Source organism: Lagenorhynchus albirostris, chromosome 13 (assembly GCF_949774975.1).
Source record: "Lagenorhynchus albirostris chromosome 13, mLagAlb1.1, whole genome shotgun sequence".
Lineage (NCBI taxonomy): Eukaryota > Metazoa > Chordata > Mammalia > Artiodactyla > Delphinidae > Lagenorhynchus > Lagenorhynchus albirostris.
This window is the reverse complement of record NC_083107.1, coordinates 67,241,956-67,259,902: the sequence shown is the minus strand read 5'-3', so window position 1 is coordinate 67,259,902 and position 17,947 is coordinate 67,241,956. Positions and strand designations below refer to the sequence as shown.

The window sequence follows — 17,947 nt, the reverse complement described above, 5'->3', positions numbered from 1 at the left end:
TAAACATTTATTGAGCCCATGTGAGGCTCAGGGGTGTATACAGACCCTGCTCTCAGGAGTTTTCAGCCAAGCTGGGGGGGATTGCAGAGTGAGAAGTGTAGCTCCAGCATGGTAAAGGCATTAGAATGTGCGAGATTGAAAAGACGAACCAAATCAGCGAGCAATTAGACTGACCAAGGTGGATGGTGGGAAGAGAGCCTAAAACTCAGAAATGAAAGAGGAGACATAAGTATAGAAATAAAAAGGATTATGAGAGAATACGTTGAACAGTTGTAGCCATACAATGGAATATTATTTGCCAGTAAAAAAGAATGAAGTACTGATACATGCTAAACATGGATGAACATTGATAACTTGCTAAGTGAAGGAAGCCAGTCACAAAGGACGTGTTGTATTGTATGGTTCCATTTATATGAATGTCCAGAATAAGGAAACCCATAGAGATAGAAGGTAGATTAGTGGTTGCCATGGGGCTGGAAGAAATGGGGAGGGACCACTAGTGGCTACGGAGTCTCTTCTGGGGGTGATGAAAATGTTCTAAAGTTTATGGGGTGATGATGGTGGCACAACTGTATGAATGTACTAAAAGCTATTGAATTGTACTTTAAATTGGTGAATTCTATGTTATGTGACTTATATCTCAGTAAAGCGATTACATATTTAGAGAAAAAAGCAAAGCACCCGAGAGCAGCACCTTAACCAGACTGGCATTTATCCAGCACTAATTCATCGAGCGCCCTTGTGTGCCGCACACGTGGTCCGGCATCAGCCTGCTGGACGTTTTGTTTTGGGGGCCAAGCGAACAGTAAGGGTGAGGGCTGTGGGGCGGGCGCTCTGCTTTGTCGCCAGCACCCCCGGCACTTACCAAAGGAATCTGAAGATTGCCTTGGGGCAGTGATGACGAACATCTTTTCCTTATATTTCCAGACATCCTCCGGGAATTCAACCCTTCCCTGAAGGGTTTCTCTGTTGGCACTGGAAGAGAAAACAGTCCTGGGGCCTTCCTAAACCAGGCCGTGGCAGGAGCCCGAGCTGAGTGAGCAGTGGAGCCTTGCGGGTGAACCACACGGGTCCCCGGGAACCTGGTCGGGGGCTTAGCCTAGACCAGGGTGTATGGCTAAAGGCTCCGGATTTGGTCCAGGGGGAGGATCTGAGGGTCAAAGGCTGGACTGGACGGGCTCTCTTGGGGGTGTCCTCTGCCGTGGGACGCGGAAGCCTGCTGGCTCACCCACCAACCGTGCCCCCAGGAGCTAGTCACCGTTGATTCTGATGCCAGGTACATGCTTTGAGCAAATTCCTTTGCCTCATCTGTAAACCTTATGTTCACATAAGACAGCAGCCGTAGGTGGACTCACGGAGCCCCAAGTCTCACCACTCTGTTAATGCTCCGTCTGTCGTGTCACCTTCTCCCTCTTCCTCAGACTTGCTTTTCAGGAGGCTTTTTCAGGCTCCATGCTTTGCATCCTTCCTGGTTCATGGGAAGAGCACCAGTCCTGGGGCCAGCGGGAGTGGGGGAGTGTGTGAGTCTGAGCCCTGGTTTCTCCCCTGGCCTCTCTAAGCCTTAGCCTCTAAGAGATGGGGCTGAACCTCTCCCATGCGCCGGCTGGGGGGCTCAATGCCGTGTTTTTCGGTGTGTTTTTTTAAACATCTTTTATTTCTTTAATGTTGTATCTATCTGTTTATTTATTGGCTGCATTGGGTCTTCGTTGCTGTGCACGGGCTTTCTCTAGTTGCGGCGAGCGGGAGCTACTCTTGGTTGCAGTGTGCGGGTTTCTCATTGCGGTGGCTTCTCTTGTCATGGAGCACGGGCTCTAGGCCCGCAGGCTTCCGTAGTTGTGGCACAAGGGCTCAGTAGTTGTGGCACACGGGCTCTAGAGCGCAGGCTCAGTAGTGGTGGCGCATGGGCTTAGTTGCTCCGCGGCATGTGGGATCCTCCCGGACCAGGGCTCGAACCCGTGTCCCCTGCATTGGCAGGCAGATTCTTAACCACTGCGCCACCAGGGAAGCCCTCAGTGCCATGCTGAAAGTGAAAGTTCTGGTGAGCTGTAAATAGCACAGACAGGGTGGTGGTCCCAGCAACAGTGCAGCAGGGCTGCAGGACCCACCTGGGGTAAACTGTTAGCGAGCAACAGGACCACTGAGTCGTGGGCCAGGGGCACTGGATGGAGGGTTCCAGAGAGCGGGGTCAGCTTTCCTGGGTCCTACAGCTCCATTTCTCCCCACCATCCCAGAACCCTGAGTACTTCTTTGGGTTTGCTGCCAGTCAGAGAACCAGTGAGTGCCACATCCAATGTAGGAAAAATAAATGGAAAGGTCCTTTTTGTTTCTTAGTCCTCTATTTCTTCCAGAACAATCACGAACTTTACTGTGTAGTTCCTAGGGATTCCTATGTTTAGGTTCCTAGATCCCCGACATCATTCTCCCAGCTCTCAACACCATCCTGAATCTACGAGTCCCTGACTAGAGTAAATCTTATTTATTCAGGACAGGAAAGGGGACAGATTATCTGAAGCAGAGATCATACAAAACCTAATAGGTTTTATAATGAATTCGGTGGCTTCATTTTCCTTTTGGTGGGGCGGGGGTGAAAGGCTACAGATTTACTGCTTAAAATTTTAGGCTTACGTTAATATTACCTTAATCTTGCTTTTTTCCAAGCATATTTCAGCTGGTGGTGTAAGAGGAGAGGCAGTTCTAAGCATGATTAGGTCAGGAAGGCATCCAAGAATGAAAGCTTAGCTGAAAGCATAAATGTAATGAAAAATGGAGTGTGATTCACATGGCCCCGGATTTCTTCCCTGATTTCCCCAAGGCCTTGGGGCTCGTTCGTGTGAGTCATTTATTTGTCCAAGCATGTCCTGTGTTGTAGGGAAGAGTTGGGGATTATTATTCCAGATTATTATTACTATTCCCCTTAAAGATGAAGAACCTGTAGCCCAGAGAGATGAAGTGGCCTGAACAAATGCCTTATCTCGACCACGTGGTCTGTCATCTTTGTGCCCCAGGCTTTACCACAGGTCCACTAATGACCCTTCATGTGTATATAGCCGTGTGCAGTTACATAGTACCCTCACGTTTGTTATCTCTTGTGTTCTGAACAGTAACTGTGAGATGGACAGAGCAGAGGCTCAGATGCCCATGTTTTCTGAACGATGATCTTGAGGCTCAGAGCGGCCAAGTAATCATCCAAAACTCTGGTCCGTAGAAAGAACAGCAGCCCTGCTAACTTCAGAGCGATAGATGAGGAAACTGAGGCTCAGAGAGGTGAAGGGGTTTACCCAGAGTCTCCACCCAGGTGATCTGATACCTAGCCTATTATGACTAAGAGCAGGCCAGTTGGGCTAATACTTAAGAGAGGAAGAGGGTGACAACTAATGTTTCCTGCTGAGTCCTGTGCCAGGGACTTTAGTGATGGTGATGGTGGTGATGGTGACGATGGTAGAAATAATTCAATGGGTTGTTTCTAATATGGATGTTTACCGTGTGCTCTTTTAAGTTCTTTCTGGGCACCTTATTTAATTCACCCAACATCTCTGTGAAGAAGGTATGCTTGTCATCCCCATCTTCCAAAGGAAGAAACTGAAGGTTTGCAAGGTTAAGTACTTTGCCGAGGTCTCACAGCTGGTCAGGGGTGGAAGCAGGATTCAAACCCATATGCTGCCTGGCACCAGGAGTGGCTCTTACCCCACGGGGCTGCTTGGCTCGTCTCTACTAAGACCCATTAAGATGGGGGGGGGCGGTTATCTCCTATCTTTTGGATGAGGATTTAAGTCACATTCCCACAGTTAGCAAGAGGCAACTAAATGTCACACCCAGGTGTGTCTGACTCAACCATGTCACGTTGAAAGTGAGGGCACCCTTGCGGCTGAGGTCTTGGCACCTGCAGAGATAGCCATGTGTGGCATGGAACACTCATAGGCAGCCCTCTGTTTGTCTTGAATGAGCCTGGCTTGGAAGAGAAAGAAAACTATGAACTCCAATACGCCAATCAGAAAACAGTCCCGCTAACAGTCACCCCCTCATATGTAGGGTGCTCTGCCCTTCCCAAGGCACACTCACGACTCCCACCCCCAGCAGAGACTGAGTGGGGAAGGAGCTGTGTGACAGGGCATGGTCTTCAGTCCAGTTTTCCTGCTACACAGTCCCGATTTCTCTGCTAAGTCCCCTCGCGACCCCGGCTTCACAGCCCCCGCTGGTCACATGACTTCTCCTGTGTGTGCCTGCAGGGAGTTACCTGCTCAGGCCGGGAGGCTGGTGGGTCTGATGAAGAATTGCGAGGTAAGTCGAGGGGAGGCGGCACCTGAGCCCGCCTGAGGTACGACGCCCAGAGGACGAGTGGGTGGGAGGATCATAGAGACAGAGAGGGTCCGCTCTGGGGTGGGGGTGGCGGGGACAAGGCACATGGGAATCCAGAGAGGCCACCTTTAAAACAACAACAAATGATTTAGCATCTGTGACCTCTGACCTCAGGACCCACAAACCAAAGAGCAGAAATGATTAATGTCCCCACTAAACCCTCCTGTGTGTGAGGACCCATCCCTACAGCATTCAGCTCTTTGTATTTTCCTGGACTTGACTCTGGAGCAAGGCTTTTACTTGTTTGTTTCCTGTTCATTTCAGGATATAAATTTTCAGGAAGATTGGAAGATAATAACCCTGTTTATAGGAGGCAACGACCTCTGTAATGTCTGCAAAGACCCGGTAGGTCTCCAGGCCCTCACTCAGGACTCCTCTGGGAAGGATTTCCGCCCCGGGTCGCTGGAGCAGTGCAGCTGGGTTGGGACTCGGCTGGCAGTCGGGCATGGACCCAGCCTGGGCAGTGTATCCGGGGCCACACAGACACCGAAACACAGGCTCTGTCTGTGATGAACTCACACTGCCAGGGCAGGGAGGTACAGACAACTCACCATCCTGAGGTGTTTCTAGAGCTGGTCTGGGGTCAGAACTGCCGTGGGATTTGGGGGGCTGGGGGAGGGAGGGGCGGCGTCAGAGGTTTACAGAGAGCAGGAGACTTTCCAGCTGGGCCAGACACATGAGAAGCTTTGTCGGTGGTGGGTCGAGCTGTGGCCTGGGAGCACCTGTCCCAAGGGGTGACCCTGCCCGCCAGACCCCTCAAGGCCTGTCTTCCTGGCATCAAAGTCACCAGGGTCTGGGGGTTTCAAGCTACAATGCGAAGGGCCCACAGTGGGGCCTGGAGGCTGCTGGCTGCCAGGGTGGGGCGGGGCGGGAGGTGGGACCATGGGTCCCTCCCCCACTTCCCTTGAGGCTTTGATCCATTTGGTAGAGCAGGCTCTTGGCTAAATTTCATTCAGACACTGGGTTCCACTGCTCTTTTAAAAAGTTTGAAGACCACAAGTATCGAGATCAGGGGAAATCACCATTAAAATGTATTTATGCTTGGTGGGGGGGTTTGCAGGACCCTCTTCCCCTCTCATAATCTCCTTACGTGATTTGATCGAGCTTTCGCTTCCCAGGCACTTGAGGTTCCATCAGAAGTGATCAGCCCCTAGGACCAAACAGTGTTCAAGCTGTAGGAGATCTTAGAGGTCCCCTGCTCCGACACCCCAGTTTAGAGGGGCCCAGAGGTGTGATGTGCTGTGGCGAGGGCCCCACATCTAGTTGACGTGAAGTGGATCCAGAGCTTTCCGTAGCTCCATGCAGAAGAAAGAGTGTTTCCCTGAGGGTCACAGCCTTCACCTCAAGCCTGAGGACCGTGGGGTGAGGGTGGAGGCGAGGGCCCCAAAAGACAGCCTGTGTTTCAGTGTTGCCCATTCTGCCTGAAATACAGGGAGGAGGGGACCCAGGAGAGGAAGTGGTCCTGGTCTACCGAGAGGTGGGGCGATGAATGGGGTTAGAGACATTTCCTCTTCCTGCAGGTCCGCTATTCTCCACAGAAGTTCGTGGACAACATCGGGAAGGCTCTGGATATCCTCCATGCCGAGGTACAGAGGCCAGGCCACACGGCCTCTGGGCAGCTCAGCCGCAGGCTTCCTCCTTGGGCCTCAGTCTTAGCCTGGAGGCAGCTCTGGCTTCCTGCGGAGACCTCCCTGCCAGGTCCGCTTCTCCTGGAGACCAGCGCAGACCGTGCTGTCAGTCCTGGCCCCAGCAGCCTGAACATATGCATCAACAGGGAGCTGGGGGTGGGGGGTGGGGGGGAGAGGGGTGAAGGCTGTGGCTGGGGCCAGATGAAAGGCCACAGACCTGAAACCCAGCAGAAGACACCGGCCCCAGCCCCGGGTGAGAGGCTGGAGCAGCCTGGCCTCGATCCTCTTGGGGACGGACCTTGCCTTTGCTCAGGTGCCTCGGGCGTTTGTGAACCTGGTAAAGATCCTGGAGATCATCAGCCTGAGGGAGCTGTACCAGGAGAAGAATGTCAGCTGCCCGCGGCTGGTCCTCCGGTGAGTTGGAAGTTCCCCACCTATTCCTGAAAAAGCCATGGGACCCTCAGCAGAGAGTGACTCTGGTTAGTTAGAAAAACCAAGGGCAGGAGTGTGAGGAGTGCTAAGACCCCGCGGTCTAGCCTGGAGGAGACACCCCAGGACAGCCTTCCCGTACCCTCGGAGTTCATGCGTTTGCAACCCAACGTGCTGCTATTGCCAGACAGCTCAGGACACCCTTCGGTCCTCCAGGGAGGGAAGAATAAAACATGACGGATGGAACGAGCCTCTGTGGGCCAGTCTCACTGGCCACCGATAGGGCCTCCTTCTAAGTGTGCCCTGCCCCCTCCCAGAGGCCCAGCTCCAGGACAGAAGGGGCCTCTGTTCAGCATGGGTGCTCCAGGCTGGGCATTCAAAAAGATAGGGCTATTGTCACTTTCTAAAAGACAGGGTGGTCAAGTCAGAATCAGCATGGTCTAGAGGACGGTCTTATCCCCCGCCAGCAAGAGCCCGAGCCCTGGCCCCGAGAGGCCGCCTTCATGCCCAGCCTTCAGAGCCAAAGATGGCTCCCCTGCTAATGTTACCCAGGAGCCTCAGGAATAAGACGTCCTTCTACCCCAAGCGTGAACCGTTCCTTCCTGCAAGGTCGCCTCCGGACCATTAGCCCAGATCACAGTGGCTGTGCCCCCCACCCCCTTTCTCCCTTCCCCAGCCCTGTAGAGGCCTCCACCACTGCCCTGAGCGCATCACGGGATAATGGCCCGTGTGCCTCTCCCCCCAAGCCCTGAACTCTGCGTCCGAGTCACTGCCAGCACGGTGTAGGGGCTCTGTGGCTGTTTGCTGAATGACTGAATGAATAATTCACAAGGGCCAGATTTGCTCTGGGAAGTGAAGGGGTATCTGGGCTGTTCCCTGGAGATCCATGCCAAACCAGCCCTGGGGGCCTTGACTGACAGGTCCCCTGCGGAAGGCCTGGGGATGCTGTGGGCAGCGGGAGGATGGCTACAGGGTGACACATGCCTGTTAGCACAGCTGGTGTCAGGCGTGCTATTTTCGGCTGCTGACTCATCCCCTACTCCCACTCTCTCCAGTCACTGGGCCCCACGGGGGGTTCAGCTTGTTCATTCCGTTTCAGAGCAGCTCACCCAAAAGTCTCTGGCTGCCCATCACTGCAAGGTCTTTAGACAATTAAAGCTAAAGGTTCAGAGTCCAACCTGGAATGGCCAAGTCCCTGGCTGTGGGGTTAGGAAGACTCAGGGTCACCTTGTCCTGCCACCTCTCCAGTGCCCCGCACTCCCTGGCTCTCAGCTGTCCTGCCTCAGTGGCTGTGCTTTCCTTGGTGGCCCTGAGTCTACGCTGAGCCATCCTCACTGTTATCACCTCCTCCCCCTGGACCAAAAGCCCAGATCTGCAGGTTGGCTAGTCAGGGCAGAGGTGCGGACTGGACAGAAGCAGCTCAACTAGGGATTAAGAGCTCAGGTTCAGACCAGGCAGACTTGAGTTCAAGTCCTGGCTCCCACACTCAGCATCCGTGTGACCTTGAGAAACTACTTAACCATGCTGAACCTCAGTTTTCTCATCTATAAGATGGGGATGATGAAAATACATCTTCTAGAATTGCTAAGAGGATTAACCAAGTGAATACCCATAAAGCTCTTCGCACAGTAAACATTCAGTGTGTGTTAGCATTGTTATTATTGTTGTCACTGTTATTTAAAGGAGGCATGCCTCATCTGTACCACACTGTTATCGAGCATTCATAAGGTAACGCAGCTCCGTAAAAGTCACTCCTGCAGGTGTCAGACGATGTAACTACTTCATTTTCATGGGCAAATCCAGGTCTGGGAAATTTTCTTCACTTCCATCTGGTACAGTTGACAGGTTAGCCAGCCAGGGCCCTGTTAGCACAGGCTTCTGGTACCTCCGAGTTAAATATATTCTGAATCTCAAGCCAACGCTTCTGCATCGTGCACTCAGCCGGGGGTCCTGGTGGATGGGGCATCTCTTTGGTTTGGCCTGCAGGAAACTGTGTCCCTGTGTCTTGAAGTTTGATGATAACTCAACAGAACTTGCCTCCCTCATCAAAGTGAACAAGAAGTATCAGGTAAGCCGGGAAAGGGTTCCAAGACTGCACAGCAACTGCTGTGTGGTTTCATCCCTCTGCTTAGAAAACCAACAGACACTTAGGTTATGTTGACCCCGACTGTGTGTGATGTTACCACTGACCAGTTTGCAGATTTTAATACTTCCCCCTGCCCCCCGCCGCAAGACAGCAGGTTCAATGTATTTGATTCAAGTTACAGAGCCGAGTCACTGAACACACGTCACCAAATCTCAGTTCCCGGCCTTACACGAAAATGAGTATTTCCAATTGTCCACGGAGAATGAGTATGAGGCTCTGACTCCTGGGGACGGGGTTGGAGGAACTCTGGCCGCCCAAGAGAGTCTGGAGGATTCAGTGAGAGAACATGCATTCCCTCTGCCCTCCCCTTCGGGGGGGAACAGGTGTTATTGGGGTGCACAGGGAGAAAGAAAGTCAGCAGATGCTCTCCCAACATCCTGTGGGGTGTTCCTTTTAGGCCTTCCTCCATCAAATCTTTGACCAGAGCAGCTGACTCCCTTGACTTTCTTGAGTTCTCCCCCAAATAATCATCCAGTCACTCGAGAGAGCAGTGGTAGTCTCCCAGCTCTTCTGAAGGGGGCTGCAGACAGCTTCCAGGGTGCATCCATCCTTCAAGTCCATGGACTCCCTGGAGCAGAACCCTTCCCTGCAGCCTCTTTCAAGGCAGCCGTATCTGCCAGCAGTGTCAGGGCTCAGGGGAATGAACCTCTGTTCATCGTCCTCTGAGGCCATCCCCCAGCCCTGTGGGTGACTCCCCAGCTGCACTTCCTTCTGCCGTGAGCAGGTGCCTCTGTCTCAGGTGAGGAAGCCCATGCCTCACCAGGAGAGGGAAGGCAGCCGAGGTTATGGCCACGAAAGCAGACCTTTTCCAGGTGCGGTTTGGGTGCAAGCAACAAGCGCTTATGCGATTCTGGTTAATTTATTATTTATTATTAATCCAGATGTATTATTTAAGCAGAATGCCTGGAAGAGCTAAGGTCAGAGGCCAAGCCACCAGAAATGGCAAGTCTTGGAATTCTAGGAGCCAAGCCATGAGAATAAAAGTCAGGCCAAGGAACTAGTCCAGTGGAGACACCCTGGGCACCACTGTCACTGCTCTTCTAGGACCTGGATGCAGCCGCCACCCCCAGCAGAATGGATTCTGTGCTGTCCCTCTGCCTGCCTTTCTATCGCTAGCTTCCAAACCAAAGCCTGAAGCGGGAGCATCTACTGGGGGGCACGTGGGCACGTGTGAAGGGCATTGGGAAAGCCAGCATCTGGGTTTCTCACCTTCTGCAGTGCAAGTCAGGCTGGTCTTCACACAGTGGATTTTTTTTTTTTTAATATAGGAAGTGGGTCCAGATGCTGGGCAACTAAAGAGAAGGAGGACTATTCACAAAAATGGCCTTCACTGACCTCTGTAGATTGGCCAGCTGTTGTTCCCAGGTCTGATCTTGGTTACCATGGAGACCCTGATCTAGCATCCTGGACAAGCTCACAGCTCAGCCACATGACGCCGTCATGCCCTCTCTCTGAATCCTCTGACTCTCTACTTCCTGCTGAAGCTATCATTCCATCCTTCTCCTTGGAGGTGCTCATTGCTGTTAATAACCACCGTGTGCTAGGCATTCTCCACACTATTTCCTTTATTTCTCAAGAGGTGCGAGGCTCCACTGTGAGCCATTATGGCTGACCCACGGAGGCACTAGCAGCCCTGAAAGGGACTTAGGGATGGCCCAGGCCCCGGTGAACATCCTCCACTTACAGATGAGGAAATAGAGGTCCAGAGAGGGAAAGCATCTTGCTGAAAGTCACACACCTAGTTAGCGGTATTGCACCTTCTGCCTTCCTCAAGGCTCTGCGTGTAACTGGAAGAGACTCCCCCCAGGAGGTCAGAGGTGAGGTATCCCCAGCATGTGGACTCTTTTTCTGGCTGACCCTGGAAAAAGACGGTGTTCTTGATGTCATGATGTGTTCTGAAGTGACTGCTGTAATGTTCCGGGTGTGGAAGCCTGACTTCCCCCCCCAGCCAAGGTCCTGGTCCAAATGATGGAAACCCGGCAAGCAGTGAAATGGCAGAGTCTGGGAGAAGTGGGAGCCAGAACTGGGGTAACTCGTCCTTCTGGAACTGAGCCCAGGTGGAAGCTATGAAAGTAACAGCTCTGTTACCTCCTAGACGGATCTGAGAATCTCAAGTGTGCACACACAGGAGCACACGTGCTCACACTCACTTCATGCGTGAGTGATATAAATAGGCATTAAACGTCATTGTTGATTCACCTTTGATTTTCTGAACACATGTAGGACAGAAATAAATGTAAGTGTTCTCCAAAAAAGTCATTTAATCAAATTTGTACTCACCCCACTTCCACCCTAGTCTTTAATCAGAAGCTTTAAAAGAGGATCAAACTGATGGACTTGGATTTTTCTTTTTTCCCAGCCTAGGTCAAATAGATGCAAAGGCAGCAGAGGTTAGGGGCAGGGGTTGAGATAAAGCCTGATCTGAAAAGTAGCTGGCTCCTGCCTGATCAGTTGGGATTTTGCTGCAGGTTGATTTCACTCAAAAGTCAGACTGTTTAATTCTGCAGTGGAGAAAGAGTTCCCAAAGACCGGGCAGATGCAGAGAGAGTCTCCTGACCCCTGTCCCCCTTCCTCCTGCAGGAGGGGACTCACCAGCTGGTCGAGAGTGGGCGATATGACACAAGGGAAGATTTTACAGTGGTCGTGCAGCCGTTCTTTGAAAACGTGGCGATGCCAAAGACCCCGGTAGGGCCTCATGTATAAGTGGGAGCCACAGGTGTGCCCAGCTGTCTGAGCACCATTTGTGTTATGCGACGTCCCTATAACACAGCCCCTCTATTCTGTCCTGTGACCAGGAGGGGTTGCCTGACAGCTCTTTCTTCGCTCCTGACTGTTTCCACTTCAGTAGCAAGGCTCATGCCCGCGCAGCCCAGGCCCTGTGGAACAACATGGTAAGAGGACCGAGGTAGGAAAAATTATTCTCCTTCTGATAGGAAAAAGATTCCAGGAAGCTTTCAGAGGCCCATCACTCAGGCTGTGTGATTCCCTGCACAGCGATGACGGTAAAGCCCATGTCCTCCGTCCCGCCCTCCCTTCTCTGGCCCCACCCTGCATCCTGGCTTTTCCATTCTTGCCACCCCTTTCTCACTCTGCGTCCTCCTGCTTCTTGGTTTAGCTGGAACCTGTCGGCCAGAAGACAAGAAGGCATAGGTTTGAAGACAAGATCAATATCACATGTCCCGACCAGGTACAGTGAAGAGCGCAGCCTTGCCAGGGGTCTACCTAAAGCCTCTTTCCCAGCCTTTCGAAGTCTCTCATTAACGTTTCTCAGTTCCTTCCATCCCAGCTTCTCACCCCCACCCCCAGCTCTGTTCACCTACCCACCCATTCCAGACTCCAGTTAGCCATCCACAATGCCCCATCTGATTGGGCCGTGAAGGGTGATAGCCAGTGGCCGGGAGACCCTAGAGCTCGCCTCTGTCTCTCCATGTCCCAGCAAGCCCTGGCATAAGTCTGCACACGGCTGTCTCCAGCTGGGCAGAGGGACATGGCAGGACCAGCCAGATCTCATTTTGAAGGCCAGGGGTGGGGAGGACCTCAAGGGCGGGAAGGGACAGAGGATACCCCATCTCCACAGAGCCACTGTCCCCATGGTAGGATGGAAAGAGTGAGGGGCTGAGACCTAGAAGAATATCTTCTAGGATGGAGGTGGGGTTTGGGGGTGGGAGGTCCATTGGAAGCCGGAGCTAAGAAAGCAGACATTCAGCAGAAAGGCAAAGCAGATCTCCGAGTTCATTCACAAATGATCAGAGAGATTCTTGGACCTTTGCAGCTGCTCCCTCACCTCTGTCAGCTCCCCTAGATTCCCAGAGGGGTCCCAGGCCCGGCACGGGAACCCACTGATCTGGGGCTTGCAGGGGGCAGGACCTCAAAGCGCCTGGCTTTTCTTGTCTGGGCGGGAGGCGCCCAGGCTGCTGCAGGGCGGGAGTGGCATGGGGTGGGAAGGGGTCCTGCGAGTAGGGGACATGCTCTTGTATTAGCAGAAAGGGAGGCTCTGCTGGGAAGGGGCAGCGTGGGGAAAGAGAGGTGACCCAGCCACCTCAGCCAGTTGGGTGGGAGGCAAAGAGCAGAGGTGCTCCTTCCTGGGAGCCGTGCAGGGTTTATTCCGGTTGTTCAAGAGGTTTGCAGAGACGGCCGGGTACGTCCTGGGAGGGAGCCCAGGGGTCAGCCTGGTGGCAGGGGGCTTGGGAACGTGGAAAGTGTTTCTGCGCACCGGAGCAGAGCAAGAGGCAAGTCAGCTTGCTGCGGTGGCTCACCCTCCCGCTTCCCCTCACAGGTTCGGCCATTTCTGAGCACCTACAAGAACGCTGTGCAGGTACCCGCTTGTTGCTTCCTTTCGGCTCAGCCGCCAATGCAGTGGGCGGCCCCCGAGCTGGGACCAGCCCTGCAAGGCAGGGTGGGAATGTGGGCAGGTGCTCCCGATGGGCCGTCGGGGGGATTCACACTCTTCTGTGAAGTCCATCCACCTACACCTTCAGACGGTGGGGAGGGCAGAGGAGGAGCCATTGATAACAGCACAGATAGGGGGCCAGCCGGTCAACTCTCAGCCTCTCCAGACGTAAGTCAAGAGAAGCATCCCTCTCACAAGGCTGCTGCAGAAGCAGGGCTGGCATGTGGTGGGCTGGGTCGTTTCGTTGATGCCCTGATTTTTACACTGGATGGTGGGGGCCGTGTGCGGGGGTCTGAGCTAGGTTAGCAGATGGAGCCCAGCCAGATTCTCAGAATCACCCAGGGAGCCTTTTTCAGATGTCCTGCTAGGCCGTCCCCGGGGTAGGGCCCAGGGATCTGTGTTTGTTAAAGCTCTCTGGTGAGTCTGATGCCAATCCAGCCTCTCTGGCCCCTGGCAACCCTGAGATTCTGGGATTCATTCTACACCCCTAGGGTCACGGGAGCCAGCTGCTGTGCAGTGACAGAGCCCCTTCTGCCTCGCCGCCCACCTCAGGTAGGCCCCCTGTGGCACGGCAGGACCCAGGGCCCCTCCACAAGAGCTCACTTGTGGCCAGGGCTTGCTTCCTGTCTGGCTGGTCGCCTGGGACGAGTCCCTGCTTTGTCCCTGTCTTCTGTAGTGAAGTCTGACCCAGCAGGACCCAAGGCGGCCAGGGTCCTTCCGATTCAGCCCGCCGTTGGGAGCACGTGCGGAGTAGCCACAGGAGCGCCGCCCTCAGTGGCCCGGCCTGGGGTGTGACCTTGCCCGGGCCCGGAGGCGGGGTGTGTGGTGCCCAGGAAGGCCCCAGAGGGAGCCAGCTCTGCGGGTTGCCCTGCGGCCCCAGGCTCTGCAATCACTGCTGCTGCCTGCCATAGGGCTGGAAAGTTCCCTGGAGTCTTTGGAAGAGACTTGGGGGCAGGGAAAGACCCAGCATGACTATTCCTCAGATTCTTGGTGGAAATCCGGAACCCAGCTCTAAATGGGCCGTGCGTCGGGCTCTGCACCGCATCTCGGATGGGCCAGCGGCCATCTGGTCGCGCACTCAGGTCACAGCTGGTGTCCCGCGTGACTGCTGGCACCAAAGTGGCGGGGCCCCACTGTGCCCTAGCATCCCTTCCCTCCTCCCCCTCTCTCTCAGCACCTCTCCCTTCCCATAGGCCCAGGATCGTTTATTGTGCCTCTGATGGGGAAACTGTTTTCATCTAAGCTCTGCCTCTATGGCGCCATGGACGCCCAGTCCTGCACAGCCGAACACACACGCGGGTCATGTTTCTGGTCTTGCTTAAAGCAAGAAGCCCTGGACTCTGACTGCAGCTTCCTTCGCACAGACTCAAGCGTGTCTGTTTGTCTTTCCAGTGCACACCCTGAGACCTGCAGACATCCAAGTTGTGGCCGCTCTGGGGGATTCTCTGACCGTAAGGACGCGTGGGCCCCACGTGGCTGGGGATGGCTGTGTCGGCTCCAGGTCCCCGTCCCCCTGACCCCAGGGCCTGCGCTCCTGGCCTCTGCATTATCCCGCCCCTCCTTCCTGACTCTGTCAGTCTGAGTGCAGGACAGTGGTTTGATCTTGCAGCCACTTTCTCCATCAGGTGTGCGGGGGGGACTCTTTTTCAGGAGCGAACTGAATTGTCTCAGGCAGCAGAGGTTTGGAACACCTAATGTCACCTTTTGAACCGTTGCAAAAATATGTCATTTTGACTCAAAAACTCTCCTAAACCTAATGTGGCTGCTCTTTTCCCTTGGGATTATACTTTACGAGCAGCTCCAACCTTCACGTCCATCTCCTCTTTGCCTCTGCCCCAAAGCAGGAAAGGCTCCACGGCTGTGGCAACAGCTCTGCTCTTAAGTTCCAAGAAATGGGGCCATTGTACCAGCCCCAAACAGCACTTTCTGGCAGCACGGCCAAGGCCGTGAGATTGTCCTACAGGACGTCCCAGAGGGAAAGAGGAGAAATGTGAAGTGTATGAGAAATCTGTCCGCTGGGGCCCACTCAGTCTATGGGCTCTTCCTTCATGCATGTAAAGGACTTAGGAGCAGAATGCCGCTAATAATATTGTAAGTGTCTCACATTTATAAAGCACTTCAGAGGCTTCAAAACTGTTTTTGCAGCTATGATCCAATTTGCTCATCAAAACAATCCTGTGAGATGAGCAGGGCTTGGCCTCAGCTCCGTAAGGAGGCAGCTGAGATTCGAGGAAGCCACGCAGCCGGGGAAGCAGCAAGCCCGGGCGTTCTGGCTCCCAGGGCAGCGTTCTGCTCACGCGACGTTGCGTGCGCGGAGAACACCTTGGGAAGCCCTGCATATACACAGCCTCCCTTTTCTCTTGACTTGCTGATTTTCCTGTGGATTTTGATGTGTTTTCAAAGGCTGGCAATGGGATTGGCTCCAAACCGAATGACCTATCTGACGTCACTACTCAGTACCGGGGGCTGTCATATAGGTAATGTTAACCCATGACCCCCTCCCACCCCATGCTCACCCGCAGAGATGGGCCAGGGGTTTGTCTCCTATAAATGCATAAATACCAAAGAGCAAGGACCAGGTCTGGAGGGGGCTTTCGGAAGGAAAACCTATATATTTCTGCCAAATGTAACAATTTGGTGAGTAGAGAGGGTATCTTACTGCTAATAACCCTTTCCTTTTAATTGTGCAGAAGGAGCACATCAGGGTACTTATCAGGCTTCTGGGTCAAGTGATCCAACATGAAATGCACCAGAAAAGTGCCGAATCTCTGAGTCTCCGCCTGCCCGTTTGCGTGTATAGGCGCACACGCAGATTCTCCCATGTCTCTTGTTTACTGTCTGTATGTATCGATTCATGTTGTTTATTCATGCTCTGTAGCCACACCTCTGCCTTTATGTACGTGCGCACGTCTGTACAGAAAACTCCGAAACGCAGCGCCCGCTTCAGGCGGAAACAACCGAGACAAAAGTCACAACCAATAGGCGTTGCCGAGCCCCTCCCATGTGCCCGTATGATGGAGGCGGGTGGGTGAGAGGAATAGATGGGAAGCACAGGCAGATGCTTATGCCCAGTTGGCAAGTGTTATTTAAAAATAAAAGATGCCTGAGTGCCACAGGACTATAGAAGAGGGAACACCCAGCCCTGCCAGTTGGGATAGGAGGGCTTCCCAGAGAAGGTGGTAGCCAGTTACGCCTTGGGAGATTAGCAATTTGGTAGGCGAGAAAGGGCATTCCAGGCAGGAGGTAAGAAAGCTTAAGACGTGTCAGGAAAGTGGTTGGATGTGGATATTCTAAAGTTTCTTTCTTTCCTGATAAAGTTCTTGTTTACGAACCCTTCACAGTCGTTGGCGATTAGCTCAGGATTCAAAACCACTAGAACACGGCCTACCACAAGAGGGCAGAGCGCTGATGAGAGGCAGGACAGCTCAGGCCGGCCCCCTCCCTTTCCTTCCGAGAGGTTCAAATGAAAGGTTTCTTCTAAGAAAGCGAGAGGGAACGGAGTGGGGACGACGAGGACAGTGCCAGAGAGAAAGTTTTTCCCGGGTGAGGGAAAGGCATCCTCACTCAGCCAGGAGCCACCCACAGAGAGGATCCAGGGCGTGGGTAGCGTGAGGACATCACCCTGCCTAGAGCTGAGCCAAAGGCCTCGCAGCTCCCGAGGTCCCACACACCCTCCGCCAGGTGGGGGGTCTCTGCCGGGCTGCCGAGGGACAGAGTGGAGGTTGCCTCCTGACCACTGGGCCCCAGGCTTTACTGAGGCTGCAGCAGAGAGAAAAGCCAGAGGGAGAGCAGGAAAGCAGAGCTTATTACAGTCGAAAAAGCATGAGGTTGTGGCCGCTTTACTTAGTCTGAGCTAAAGAAGGCCGTGGCCTCACATCCTAGTGTGGGAAAACAGAAAATACAGCAGACAAGCCAGCCAGCGATGACGCTGGTGTAGTCAGGGGAGTGAGGTGATCGGCCCAGCTCCGCAAACAGTTCAACTGCTCGGATTCCTGGGATTCCGATAGAGACAATCTTCTGCTAAAGGTCTCTCTCTGCAGCTGTGGAAAAATTCAGCCATTGCTCTTTGTTTCTTCCTATGAGTGAGGTCCAGTAAGGCCTGATTTTTCAATCTTCTGGTTCCAATTCCGAGGCCTTGTGTGCTCGGTGGCTGCTGTCCCTTTAAAACCTTTATTCTAAATGGTTCAAAGACCTGCCCCAAGACCCATGTGCGTTAAAGATAGGAGCTCTTCTTGGTCAGAGTCTGAGAGACAGTTTGACACTTGATAAAGTGGGTAGACTAGGGTTTCTCAAAGTGTGTTCCATAGAACACTAGCCCCAGTCTTTTATTTTGGGGAAAATATTTCCTACCATATCCTTCCTCGGGGGAATTCACATACATGTTAGCATACTGAAGGCTCTGAGAAGCCGCCCTACGTTGAAGAGATCTGTTTAAATTGTGTCTGTTGAATCCAGTGTTTCCCTTAATCCCAGAACTCTTTCTTTGTTCATAACTCTTTCTCTGTAAATGCCCATTAGCATCCCCTGGGAAATGTCCATGCAGTAGACTGATCTGAGAAAAAGCAATTTTCTGAAGCCGTTAAAACTTCCGGATGGGAAATATGAGGCAATTAATGGATTATAGGTAAATTAAGAATGCAAATCTTAATCTTGGAGCCTCTTCCTCCAAGGAAAGAAAGTGGAGAGAGTGGACCTCACAGAGTCAGACGGGGGAGAAGAATTTTTGATGGGCGGGCGGCTGTGAGCAGGGCCTGCAAGAAGAGGTTTGGCTGTGAATATTTCCAAGGCCCCTTGACCTGTAAGGATCACACAGCAGTGAAAGGCCCCAGCTCTGGGTAGCTTAACAGTGTGGTAGGCCCGGAGGTCTTTAGAGAATTGCCTTTCCAATTGAAATGTTTGCTTGGTTGGACTCATTCAGAGGACAAAAATAATATTTATCAAAAAGTGCATTTCTTTGTCTTATTAATTAGGAGGTCAGTCTCATGTTATTGAAACTCC

At 53.1% G+C, this 17,947-nt stretch overlaps 1 protein-coding gene across 1 annotated transcript in view; it reads left to right on the top strand.

The window, feature by feature from the left end:
- PLB1 (phospholipase B1) overlaps window positions 1–17,947 on the top strand; it is a 122,825-nt gene that overhangs the window by 64,454 nt on the left and 40,424 nt on the right. The window contains exons 21-33 of the mRNA XM_060169830.1: window positions 928–1,036; window positions 4,227–4,278; window positions 4,621–4,701; window positions 5,877–5,942; window positions 6,298–6,398; window positions 8,400–8,481; window positions 11,140–11,244; window positions 11,355–11,450; window positions 11,675–11,746; window positions 12,836–12,874; window positions 13,441–13,501; window positions 14,342–14,400; window positions 15,353–15,426. Of these exons, the coding sequence (XP_060025813.1) occupies window positions 928–1,036; window positions 4,227–4,278; window positions 4,621–4,701; window positions 5,877–5,942; window positions 6,298–6,398; window positions 8,400–8,481; window positions 11,140–11,244; window positions 11,355–11,450; window positions 11,675–11,746; window positions 12,836–12,874; window positions 13,441–13,501; window positions 14,342–14,400; window positions 15,353–15,426 (997 nt within the window). The remainder of the gene's footprint in view (window positions 1–927; window positions 1,037–4,226; window positions 4,279–4,620; window positions 4,702–5,876; window positions 5,943–6,297; window positions 6,399–8,399; window positions 8,482–11,139; window positions 11,245–11,354; window positions 11,451–11,674; window positions 11,747–12,835; window positions 12,875–13,440; window positions 13,502–14,341; window positions 14,401–15,352; window positions 15,427–17,947) is intronic.